General features: G+C 41.2%; 1 protein-coding gene across 3 annotated transcripts in view; it reads right to left on the reverse strand.

The window, feature by feature from the left end:
• The window catches only part of TOPBP1 (DNA topoisomerase II binding protein 1), a 95,321-nt gene that overhangs the window by 42,012 nt on the left and 39,523 nt on the right, over positions 1 to 13,786 (reverse strand). For all 3 annotated transcript variants that reach the window (XM_073630353.1, XM_073630351.1, XM_073630352.1), the window contains 3 exons: positions 10,494 to 10,705; positions 9,426 to 9,727; positions 6,504 to 6,677 (listed from right to left, as the gene is read on the reverse strand). In XM_073630353.1, coding sequence (XP_073486454.1) covers positions 6,504 to 6,677; positions 9,426 to 9,727; positions 10,494 to 10,705 — 688 coding nt within the window. The remainder of the gene's footprint in view (positions 1 to 6,503; positions 6,678 to 9,425; positions 9,728 to 10,493; positions 10,706 to 13,786) is intronic.

Here is a 13,786-nt window from a genome sequence, read left to right on the forward strand (position 1 = left end):
GGAATCTGGAAGCCCCCTTTAACAAGGGTACCCCCAGATCCCGACCATTTCACAAAAAAAAGCATCAAAAATAGTAAAAAAGACAGGAGACACTTTGGGACATCTCACGCCGCCCGACAAACCAAAAAGAGAAAAAAAAAAAAGCCGCAACAGCTCCGCCGCCACGGGAGGCTCCCATTGAGTGACGCTTCTTCTCGATGACAGCTGTTATATAGCTGAGAGCGGGGCCACTCGGTGACGTAAACAGGTGACCCCGCCCCCCCGAGACATCAGAGGAAGGCGAGGTTGCCCGTTTACGTCACCAGGTGGCCCCGTCCTCAGCTATTTAACAGCTGTCACCGAGAAGAAGCGTCACTCAGCGGTCTCCTGTCTTTTTTATTATTTTTGACACTTTTTTTGTGAAATGGTAGGGGTACTTATTACCAATTCACATGGGGGAGGGGCAGGGGAAAGCCGGGATCTGGGGGTCCCCTTGTTAAAGGGGGCTTTCAGATTCCCATAAGCCCCTGCCCGCAGACCCCCACAACCACCAGGCAAGGGTTGTGGGGATGAGGCCCTTGTCCCCATCAACATGGGGACAAGGTGCTTTGGGGACTCCAAAGCATCCTCCCCGTGTTGAGGGCATGTTGCCTGGTACGGTTCAGGAGGGGGCGCTCTCGTCCCCCCTTCTTTTCCTGCGGCCTGCCAGGTTGCATGCTCAGATAAGGATCCGGTACGGATTTTGGGGGTCCCATTTTTTTTTTTTTTTTTTTTTGGTTCTGGGTTCCCTTTAATATTCATACCAGACCCAAAGGGCCTGGTAATGGACTGGGGGAGGGGAACCCATGACAGTTTTTTCAATGGGTTTTATCTATATCGCTGAGACCCGACAATTCATTACAGTCGCGATCAGTTTTAAATTACTTTCTCCCTTTAGAAATGTCATTTTGCTGTGGTACTGTTCTAAACACGGGAAAACTGCGCCACTTTACAGGCATACCTATAGAAACCCCCCAGGCACGAGATTTAAAGGAATATTTCATTTTTATTGTTTTACTTTAAGCATTATTAACCACTTACCAACCGGCCCATAGCCGAATGACGGCTGCAGGGCGGTTGGATAACTCTGGGAGGACGTCATATGACGTCCTCCCGGAATTCCCCTCTCGCACGCCCCCTGGGGCGCGCACCCGAACACATCCGTGACCGCCGGGTCCAGAGGACCCGGCGCATCACGGATCCCGGTAAATGGCCGCTGATCGCGGCCGTTTACCATGTGATCGCGCCGTCAAATGACGGCGCGATCACATGTAAACAGACCGGCGTCATCTGATGACGCCGGTTCCTCTCCTCCTGTGTACCGATCGGTACACAGTGAGCGGGGAGGGGGATAGATGGATGTCTGCAGCGCTGTGGGCTGGATGTGTAGTGCCCACAGCGCTGCACAGACATCCAGCCATCCATGCTCAGCCATCCCTCACTACTCTGCAATGCTGTGCAATACTCTGCAATACCCCCACAATACTCTGCAATACCCCCACAATACTCTGCAATGCTGTGCAATACTCTGCCATGCCCCCGCCATACTCTGCCATGCCCCCGCCATACTCTGCCATGCCCCCGCCATACCCCGCCATACCCCACAATACCCCGCCATGCTGAGCCATGCTCAGCTGTACTCGCCCTCTGTATGTGGCCAGGCTGTGGAAGTCTCACACATGTGGTATCGCCGTACTCAGGAGGAGCAGAAGAATCTATTTTGGGGTGTCATTTTTGGTATGTACATGTTATGTGGTAGAAATATTGTATAAATGGACAACTTTGTGTTAAAAAAAAAAAAAAGCGTTTTAACCACTTCCCGCCCGCCGGCCGTCATACAATGTCCTTGACTTTGTGCGGGGATATCTGAATGATGGGTGCAGCTACAGGCATCATTCAGATATCAGCTTTTTCAGCCGGCGATTCCCTACACCATAGGAATGATCATAGCGGCTGTTTCACTGCTTGATCGTTCTTACGGGAGGCGAGAGGGGATGTCCCCCCCCTCCCACGCTTCTACCGACTCACCGCTTCGATCGAAGCAAGGATCATTTTTTTTTTTTTTTATTTCAGGCTTCCCAGCCTAGAGGTGAGATGTGGGGTCTTATTGACCCCATATCTCACTGTAAAGAGGACCTGTCATGCCATATTCCTATTACAAGGATGTTTATATTCCTTGTAATAGGAATAAAAGTGGTCAAAAATTTTTTTTTTTTGGAAAAAAGCATCAAACTAAAATAAAGTAAAATGAACAATAAAAAAAAAAAAATTTTTTAAAGCGCCCCTGTCCCTGTGTGCTCGCATGCAGAAGCGAACGCATACGTAAGTCCCGCCCACATATGAAAACGGTGTTCAAACCACACATGTGAGGTATCGCTGCGATCGGTAGAGCGAGAGCAATAATTTTGGCCCTAGACCTCCTCTGTAACTCAAAACATGTAACCAGTAAAAAATTTTAAAGCGTCGCCTATGGGGATTTTTGAGTAGCAAAGTTTGGCGCCATTCCACAAGCGCGTGCAATTTTGAAAGGTGACATGTTGGGTATCTATTTACTCGGCGTAACTTCATCTTTCACATTATGCAAAAACATTAGGCTAACTTTACTGTTTTGGTTTTTGTAAAGCACAAAACAGTTTTTTTTTAAAAAAAACGTGTTTAAAAAATTGCTGCGCAAATACCGTGCGAGATAAAAAGTTGCAACGACCGCCATTGTATTCTCTAGGGTCTTTGCTAAAAAAACATATATAATGTTTTGGGGTTCTATGTAATTTTCTAGCTAATAAATGATTTTTACATGTAGGAGAGAAATGTCAGAATTGGCCTGGGTGCTCCAGAACGCCTGAAGGTGCTCCCCTGCATGTTGGGCCTCTGTATGTGGCCACGCTGTGTAAAAGTCTCACACATGTGGTATCGCTGTACTCGGGAGTAATAGCAAAATGTGTTTTGGGGTGTAATTTGTGCTATGCATATGCGGTGTGTGAGAAATAACCTGCTAATATGACAATTTTGTGGGAAAATAAAAAAGTAAAAAAAAAACCTTGATTTTGCAAAGAATTGTGGGAAAAAATGACAACTTCAAAAAACTCACCATGCATCTTTCTAAATACCTTGGAATGTCTTCTTTCCAAAAAGGGGTCATTTGGGGGGTATTTGTACTTTTCTGGAATGTTAGGGTCTCAAGAAATTAGATAGGCCGTCAGTACTTCAGGTGTGATCAATTTTCAGATATTCGCACCATAGCTTTTGGACTCTATAACTTTCACAAAGACCAAATAATATCCACCGATTTGGGTTAATTTTACCAAAGATATGTAGCGGTATAAATTTTGGCCAAAATATATGAAGAAAAATTACTAATTTGCAAAATATTATAACAGAAATGAAGAAAAATGTATTTTTTTTTTACAGATTTTTCTGTCTTTTTTCTTTTACGGCGCAAAAAATAAAGAACCCAGTGGTGATTAAATACCACCAAAAGAAAGCTCCATTTGTGTGAAAAAAAGGACAAAAATTTCATATAGATACAGTGTTGCATGACTGAGTAATTGTCATTCAAAATGTGAGAGCACCAAAAGCTGAAAATTGGTCTGGTTAGGAAGGGGGTTTAAGTGCCCAGTGGTCAAGTGGTTAAAATTACTGCTCCCGAAAAAACAACCGTTTTTAAAACTTTTTTTTGCATCAATACATGTCCCCTGGGGCAGGACCCAGGTCCCCAAACACTTTTTATGACAATAACTTGCATATAAGCCTTTAAAATGAGCACTTTTGATTTTTTTATGCTCATGTCCCATAGACTTTAACGGTGTTCGTTTGTTCGTCCAAATTTTTTGCCAGTTCGCAAGCTCTGGTGCGAACAACAAGTTCGGCTCATCCTTAATTTACAGGCTTCTATAAAAGAAATAAAAAAATAAAAAATCCATCCACATATTTTACTGCAAAAAGTGAGCAGCATTTAATGAGCCAGAACTTTGGTTCCCACCTGGTCAAGATGGCATAGGAAATACATAAGACACCCTTCTAGTGTTGTTTTTTCTTCCCAGTAATATGCATGTATGCCACTAGCATAGGGCTAGTGATAGTGTGGTCATCAGTAGAGGGATTTGGGAGGGGTGGGGGTTGGAGCTGCTCATAAAAAGATGCTGCAGTGGCTATGAGAAGCTAGAAACTTGATAGAAGAGTCATGATGCAAAAAACAAAAAAAGAAGGAAGTAAGGAGGTGGTGTCTATACACCAAAAGGACACTAGCAAAAATGAGGCTTGCTTGGAGTGGGAGGGGGATATGCTAGGGCTGTTCTTTGTCTGCCAGGGTCCAATCACCTGAGATACTAATATAAAGACACTAATAAAAAGGAGTGCAAGTAAGGAGTCCCGGGGCTCATAAAATCTAAAGCACCAAAGCTTTCATGTGCTTCAGCAGGTATTTTTGGGGGAAAATGTAACCTTTTGTGATTGGATTCAATCTGCACTTCTGATTTATTAACACCACAGGCTAATGCTTGTGGTGTAGTGTTTACTGTAAAATTATGCTATATGGAGCACAATTATGGTCAAAAGGTAAGAGTGGGAGGAGCAATCGAAGTCTTATATCATCTGCACAGAAAGTAGCTTTATCACTAACTGTAAATCATGTCACTTAACACTTTCACCATGCAGAGACCTTCATGAAATGTACACATTAAACATTTGAGCTGATAATTAAAATTCAAACACGAACAACCTATGTTTTCTAACGAGCAACCAGTGTTTTTTGCCTTAACATGCAACAGATTTATGCAATTAGTGTAATAATATACAGTGGGGACGGAAAGTATTCAGACCCCCTTACATTTTTCACTCTTTGTTATATTGCAGCCATTTGCTAAAATCATTTAAGTTCATTTTTTTCCTCATTAATGTACACACAGCACCCCATATTGACAGAAAAACACAGAATTGTTGACATTTTTGCATATTTATTAAAAAATAAAAACTGAAATATCACATGGTCCTAAGTATTCAGACCCTTTGCTCAGTATTCAGTAGAAGCACCCTTTTGATCTAATACAGCCATGAGTCTTTTGGGGAAAGTTGCAACAGTTTTTCACACCTGGATTTGGGGATCCTCTGCCATTCCTCCTTGCAGATCCTCTCCAGTTCTGTCTGGTTGGATAGTAAACGTTGGTGGACAGCCATTTTTAGGTCTCTCCAGAGATGCTCAATTGGGTTTAAGTCAGGGCTCTGGCTGGGCCATTCAAGAACAGTCACAGAGTTGTTGTGAAGCCACTCCTTCGTTATTTTAGCTGTGTGCTTAGGGTCATTGTCTTGTTGGAAGGTAAACCTTCGGCCCAGTCTGAGGTCCTGAGCACTCTTCAGAAGGTTTTCATCCAGGATATCCCTGTACTTAGCCGCATTCATCTTTCCCTCGATTGCAACCAGTCGTCCTGTCCCTGCAGCTGAAAAACACCCCCACAGCATGATACTGCCACTACTATGCTTCACTGTTGGGACTGTATTGGACAGGTGATGAGCAGTGCCTGGTTTTCTCCACACATACTGCTTAGAATTAAGGCCAAAAAATTCTATCTTGGTCTCATTAGACCAAAATCTTATTTCTCACCATCTTGGAGTCCTTCAGGTGTTTTTTTAGCAAACTCCATGCGGGCTTTCATGTGTCTTGCACTGAGGAGAGGCTTCCGTCGGGCCACTCTGCCATAAAGCCCCGACTGGTGGAGGGCTGCAGTGATGGTTGACTTTCTACAACTCTCTCCCATCTCCCAACTGCATCTCTGGAGCTCTTATTTACCTCTCTCACCAAGGGTCTTCTCCCCCGATAGCTCAGTTTGGCCGAACGGCCAGCTCTAGGAAGGGTTCTGGTCGTCCCAAACGTCTTCCATTTAAGGATTATGGAGGCCACTGTGCTCTTAGGAACATCAAGTGCAGCAGAAATTTTTTGTAACCTTGGCCAGATCTGTGCCTTGCCACAATTCTGTCTCTGAGCTCTTCAGGCAGTTCCTTTTACCTCATGATTCTCATTTGCTCTGACATGCACTGTGAGCTGTAAGGTCTTATATAGACAGGTGTGTGGCTTTCCTAATCAAGTCCAATCAGTATAATCAAAACACAGCTGGACTCAAATGAAGGTGTAGAACCATCTCAAGGATGATTTAAGGAATTGAACAGGTCCTGAGTTAAATATACAAGTGTCACAGCAAAGGGTCTGAATACTTAGGACCATGAGATATTTCAGTTTTTCTTTTTTAATAAATCTGCAAAAATGTCAACAATTCTGTGTTTTTCTGTCAATATGGGGTGCTGTGTGTACATTAATGAGGGAAAAAAATGAACTTAAATGATTTTAGCAAATGGCTTCAATATAACAAAGAGTGAAAAATTTAAGGGGGTCTGAATACTTTCCATCCCTACTGTATATGCGCTCGGCATAGTCTCTTACGTTAAACTGCCACATAAAAAAAATAAAATAATAATAATAATGCAGGAAGACTTACTGTTTTTTGCTCAACCATTTTTAACTGAGGACTAGCTGTAATTGCTGCAGTTTGGCGGTTACTGTTTGCGAGTGCTAACTGCAAGTTTCTGCCAATCACTTCTGACAAAGGGGTACTCTGTATTTTATTCTTCTGGTTGAGACCACCTGGAGTTTCCAAAGCTGCCAAAGCATCCTGTTTGGATTTAAACAAACACATTTTTATCTAAAACCAACATTCATTTTAAACTGGAATGTTTATGTGCATAAAAAGTTTCAGCAGAGCTAAAATTTTAAGTGAAGCCAAGATTTTTTTTAAATTAAGTTACAAAGGTAATCAGTTGGTAACATACAGAAAAAAATACTGAAAACAATTCAAATAGAGAGCAAGACATGTAGACCTGAAATATGGAAAGTATCTAGTTTCCAATGTTTTGCTGAATTTCAGGAAAACATGTGATTCACCCCCAAACAGAAATATTTGGCATGTCTGGATATCGAAGAGCATGTGATCGTACTGGGCCAATCACCAAGCAGTAGCACTTTTACTTGGGGAGAATCAATGGCCTTTAAGACTTTAACTCAGCACAGCTTCTTCTTGCACAGCCATCGGCAGCATCAAGAAGTGAATTAAAAATGTGATGCTGGGTAAGGGGACATAAAAGGCCTCCCACCATCGCTAGCATTATCCAGCAGCAGTGGAATGGTGGAGAGGACTAGAGACAATTGTAGCTGTATAGTAGGCACTCCACAGCTTCATCAAACATTGCAGCAGTATCCTGTCACCAGCACCTGCACCTACACAGCTGACTCCTTCCGAGCCTTCCCTGAACTTTTGTTTTTGGCTTCTATGACCGGCATTAGGTGTATGTTTCTAGAGAGATTTAATGTTAATGCTGCAGCCAATGTATGGACTGGAGAGTATAATCATTTTGGAAGCGGTGTGGAATACTGTATAAAGCTTATGCGGACCCAATTATTAATTTAAAGGGGTCTGCACATCTGGTGAGTGCATTCACTTTTGGGGTGTGATTACTGGTGGAAAGTTTGCAGATGTATTATAGTTTGTCTTAATGTGAACAACAATCATGGTGAAGGCACGAAGGAGACACATTATAACAAAACAGTTTGTTTGGCATTTAAAGCAATATTATTTGGGACTTAAAAGCAAGAATATGGACTTTGTTATGCAATTTGGTTGACATTTGTGTAAATTATTATTTTAGTGCGCTATATTTTGGTCCAGAATGTTTTATTTGGCTCTTGTGGCAGAACATATTCTGATGTTATCACACATATATAGTTATACCATAACATCCTCTCATGTTGGTTCGTATATAAAAAAGGGCAAAGCACAAGTTCATGTTAACGTTCTGTAATCTTTGGTTAGCCTTACTACGTGGCAGTTAATCGTATGACATTTGCTAGCGATAGAGGAGTGATCACATGAACCCACATGTTGTGCATTCTGCACTGTGCATGATGCTATCTGCAACAATGCAGGAAAAAAACAAACAGTCTTGATAATTCAAAATCTAAAATGGATTCAAACAAAATGTAGTAAGTCAATTGTTAATGCAATTTGTAAAAAAAAAAAAAAATGCATAAACAAGATATGTTTTATAATCTGTCATCGCACACAGTTACCTAAATTGATCAACAAAATAGCTCACAAGAACTACAAATCATCAGAGAAACCCTGCCTATGGTGTTAAAAGTGTTAACATAACATTGTGCTAGCACCATAAAATGCTTACTGTTAGCCTCCTACAACTTATTTAATAAAAACAAAAAAAAAGTAAAAGAGCAACAAATGAGTTCTGATTAGAAGATTGGGTTACTGTATTATCCCTGTATTAACCCCCTCCCGCTGACCGTACACATATACGGGCCTCATGGAAGTGGGTCTTTCTGCGGGGCCGCATATATGCGTATCTCTCTTTGTGCGGAGAGCATGCTGCACAGCACGCTTCCAGCACAAAGACTGGGCTCTCACCAAGAGCCCTGGTTCGCGTACCAAGAATCAGGATCCAGGACTCACAGTTGGCCATTGGCTATCACAGTGATCAGTCACTGTGAACCCGCTCCTGTGTTTACTTCCTTTTTTGAATGGAAAGGAAGATATACTGCATCTTCTTCTCCTTGCAGAAGATGAAGCTGTAAAAAAAAAAAGTAAATTAAAGAAAAAAAAAATAGACAAAATAAGATCCAAGATTTGCCAGGGTTGGTATCAAGGTCAAAAGGTCACGGTCAGCATATTTAGAGTAGAATTTTTTTTACATTTTTTAAATTAGTATCAGTGTCAATGCCAGTGTGTTTTGGGCAGGATAAAAAAAAAAAAAATATTGCAAAATGCGCACCATTGTTTTTGGGCCCTACTATGGGTATAAACAACATACACATGTGGCAACGCTGCGATCTTTAGGAGCAGGAGAATTTATTTTGGGTTGATCTTTGGTGGTAAATTATGGTAATGGCAAGAAACATACAGCTATATTTAAAAAAAAAAAAAAAAAAATTTTTCTTTTTTTTGGGACAGTTTTTTTTTTTTTTTTTTTAGTAAAGGAAAAAATATAATAATAATAATAATAATAATTAGGAGATATCCGTTACAATTTACCACCAAAAGAAAGCCCAATTTGTCCTGAAAAAAACAAAACAAAAACAAGATATAATCCACCTGGATACACAAAGTAGTTGTGCTGATATAGTTTTACTAACATGTCAAAGTTGCAAAATTGTGCTTATGCACTAACATTTGTTTTACCCTTAGGCGGGAAGGGGTTAAACCATCTGCCTGATCAATAATGGGCAATGCAACAAGTGCACATTGGGCCATGGAGACAGATCTTTTCACTACAGCCTTAAAGCATGCCTCTTCTACAGGGCAGTAGCAGAGCACAAGGTACATCAAAAGATTTAAAAAAAATGATGTAAGCCAAACCTTAACATCAAACGTTGGCTTGAAAAGTTTATCTCTGCATAGAAATTTTGAAGGTGTGTCAAGATGAAGGGATGGCTCTCTCTTTGGTAATTTAACTTCACCACCAGGAGTTGGAATCTTTTTGCTGTGCCTTGAGAGTACAGACTGGAATGCCTTGCTCTGGAATCGATTCATATCTAATGGGGTCACTGCAGATTTCTTCAGGGCTTCTGGACAATTAGTGACGGGACGGTCCGGTGTATCCAATGATGGTCTTGCTACTATTGGCCTATATGTCTGACTTACAAAACTCTCTTCTTTATCTGAAAAATATGAAACGTTTTAAACAGTAAACAAAAGGCTTTCCTGAAAAAAATCAGCCCTTCCAGTCTTCAAGGAAGCTAATAAGCCCATAAGAAGCTACAGAAGAACCCCGATCTTGCTGTGCACCATAGCTATTCAGTAAATTTAAAGTGGTTGTAAACCCTTACACATAGCCTGTGAAGTGACTGGCCTCAGGTGATACATAGATGAAACAAATCCCCCTACATAAGTTTTACCTGTCTCGCTACAGTCTTCTCTACATCCTTTTAACGTTCAGAATTTTAAAGCTTTTCTGAGAGTTAAACAAACAAAAAAGGAACAGAGACCTGAAGTTACACTCTGCAGAGCTCAGAGTGCTGATTGGAGGGAAGAGAGACACCCTTCTCAAAACTGCAACAGAACTGAGGCTGTCAATCCACTGGAGGTCACTGTCACCTGTCTCATGGAGTCAGAAGTGACTAATGCAGATAAAAGAAACAAGGTAGCAGACAGAAATTACACTCAGTGCTGTTAATTGAGACAAGTACACAATATAGAGGGTCATTCTTTCTTGATATGCCATGTCTGTTTACAACCACTTTAAATTACTAGGTTTTACCTGCAGGTGGCACTGCAGATTAAACCTAAAACGTGGCTCATGGCCCTTTTAAAGTGGGGCAGGAAAGAATACTAAAAAATTCCTTCATGAAAAACTACTTTTAGGCTTGCTCTATCATTTTAATAAGCTAATTTTTATTATCATAGTAAGAATAAATAACTACCAACCATCAACACTGGTGTTCTCCACAAGAAACTGGCTCTCATCTACTTTTTTGCCAGTTCTGGCGCACTGTAGGAGCCAGGCCATAGTCACAGCAGGTAAATTCCACTTCTTTGCTGCTTCATATTTGGAGCCCTCAGGCTCTCGAAGCACAAGATGAGTGCTGGCATACATTCCTTTTTTCGGATTGGCCTTTCTTACGAAAAATTCTTGGACTCTGCAACATTTAAAATGCCCAAAATTAAACCATAGCTAATAAAAGTGGATATTAAAAACAAACTAAAAAAAAAAAAACAAACAAAAAACAAACAAAAACAAAACGCCTCAAAACAGTGAAATGTTACACCAAATTCAGAAAACAAAAAAAATAGTTAAATGGTATACAGTTGATATAAAATGTCTACACACCTGTTAAAATGTCAGGTTTCTGTGATCTAAAAAAATGATAAAAATCATCATTTCAAAACTTTTTTTCACCTTTATTGTGACCTATAAATTGTACAACTCAGTTGAACAACAAACTGAAATCTTTTTTTTAGGTGGAGGGAAGTAAAAAAATAAAATAATAATAATTATTATTATTATTATTATTATGGTTGCATAAGTGTGCACACCCTTCAAACTAATACTTTGTTGAAGCACCTTTTGATTTTATTACAGCACTCAGTCTTTTTGGGTATGAGTCTATCAGCATGGCAAATCTTGACTTTTCTTTGCAAAAACTCAAAATCTGTCAGATTGCGAGGGCATCTGCTGTGCACAGCACTCTTCAGATCACCCCACAGATGGGATTCGGGTCTGGGCTGTGGCTGGGCCATTCCAAAACTTTAATCTTCTTCTGGTGAAGCCATTGCTTTGTTGGTTTGGATGTATGCTTTGGGTCATTGTCATGCTGAAAGACGAAGTTCCTCTTCATGTTCAGCTTTCGAGCAGAAGCTTGAAGGTTTTGTACAAATATTGACTGGTATTTGGAACTGTTCATAATCTCCCTCTACCTAGACTAAGGCCCCTGTTCCAGATGAAGAAAAACAGCCCCAAAGCATGATGCTGCCACCACCATGCTTCACGGTGGGTATAGTGTTCTTTTGGCGATGTGCAGTGTTGTTTTTGTGCCAAACATATCTTTTGGAATTATGGCCAAAAAGATCAACTTTGGTTTCATCAGACCTGAACACATTTTCCCACATGCTTTTGGGAGACTTCAGATGTGTTTTTGCAAAATTTACCCTTGCTTGGATGTTTTTCTTCGTAAGAAAAGGCTTCCGTCTTGCCACTTTACCCCATAGCCCAGACATATGAAGAATACGGGAGATTTCTGTCACATGTACCACACTGCCAGTACTTGCCAGTTATTTCTGCAACACTTTTAATGTTACTGTAGGCCTCTTGGCAGCCTCCCTGACCAGTTTTCTTCTCGTCTTTTCATCAATTTTGGAGGGACATCCAGTTCCTGGTAATGTCACTGTTGTGCCACATTGTCTCCACTTGATGATGACTGTCTTCACTGTGTTCCATGGTATATCTAAATGCCTTGGAAATTCTTTTGTACCCCTCTCCTGATACCTTTTAACAATGAGATCCCTCTGATGCTTTGGAAGCGCTCTGCGGGCCATGGCTTTTGCTGTAGGATGCGACTAAGAAAATGTCAGGAAAGACCTACTAAAACAGCTGAACTTTATTTGGGGTTAATCAGAGGCACTTTAAAATGATGACGACGACAGGTGTGTACTGACTCCTATTTAACATTAGTTTGAATGTGATTGCTTAAAAGGGAGAAGTCCAGCCTGAGCTTCTACTCTGGGTCACAGGAGTGCAATTTGTTTTGCACTCCTGTGACTCGTTTTCAGGAGAGAGCAGTCTGAAGTCTGCTCTCCGCTGATGTCACTGCCATCAGTCAAGGCAGTGCGTCATCTCGACTTCCGAAGTCTGGATCCGCTGCCTTGACTGATGGCAGTCTCAGGGAGCCGCTGAGATGGCCGCTCCCCACCCCTCCACAGCTCAGCGCTCCAATGAGCATAGAGGAGCAGAGAGGACAGACGTTGACTGAGTCAGCAGCTCTCCTCTCAGGGATCTGTGAGAATCGAGCCATCAGCGAAGTTCGTGGCTCGGTTCTCAGTGCAGAGACAGCTGGGGACAGATGCAGCATCGGTCTGATACTGCATCCACCTAGGTAAGTATGAATCTAAAATAAAAAAAACAAAAACATACTTCTCTTAATTCTGAAACAAAAGCTACATCCCCAGTTATAAGAGGGTGTCCACACTTATGCAACCACATTTTTTTTTAGTTTATTTTTACTCCCCCCCCCCCCCCCTTAAAATATTTCAGTTTGTTGTTCAACTGAGTTGTACAGTTTATAGGTCACATTAAAAAGGTGGAAAAAGTTCTGAAATGATTTATCTTTGTCTCAGTTTTTTACATCAGAAAATTTAAATCAAAATGTTGTAATAACCCCTTACGCAGTTTAAGGTTAAACCACTTCTTCTCCAACTTCATGAAGTGGCTGTCTTCCTAAAATGGAACTTTAAGTCAGAATTAAAGATGGGCAGTATATATCTAATATACTGATGAACCCGGCTCTACTAGATAGTCTGTCCTTTGGACGCTTGTTGCCCTGGATGCAAACACCCCTATACCAATTGCGTAACCTGGTACACCCGGTTACTCGCAAACTTCATACTTTTGGAGACACTACAAGGTAAATTTTCTATCCCTCAAAGCTTATTCTATTTTTACCTTCAAGCTAGACATTTTTTTCACTCATTATCTCCGTCTCTCACCCTGGATATACCCACCCCTTTTGAACACCTATGTGCTGAGGGTCCACACAAACTGCATTTAATATCTTCCATATACCACTTTCTGCATGACTTATACATGCGTAAATGGAATGTGTTATTGGGACGTACTATTCCAATGCAACTATGGGCAAAAATCTGGTCATCAACTTTTAAGTCCTCCAAGTGTGTGGTTCAGAGGGAAACTGCGGTGAAGATCTTAATGTTTTGGTACAGAACACCTGAGCATATTCACCATATAAATCCCACTCTTTCAGCTAAGTGTTGGAGGTGTGGTGGGGAGAAAAGGCACACACACTATCATATTTTTTGCACCTGTTCACTTCTACAGACATTTTGGTTAGAGGTTATGCAAACGCTTCAAAATGTAGCGGGCCTACCACTCCCCTTAGACCCTATCCACTATTTGTTAGGACTCCCTTTTCCAGGTGTTTCTAAATCAAATTAAACGTCTGATCTCCTACATTCTTTTAGCAGCCAAGAGGGCTATACCATTGTGT

Source organism: Aquarana catesbeiana, linkage group LG05 (assembly GCF_042186555.1).
Source record: "Aquarana catesbeiana isolate 2022-GZ linkage group LG05, ASM4218655v1, whole genome shotgun sequence".
In the NCBI taxonomy this organism is placed as follows: Eukaryota; Metazoa; Chordata; class Amphibia; order Anura; family Ranidae; genus Aquarana; species Aquarana catesbeiana.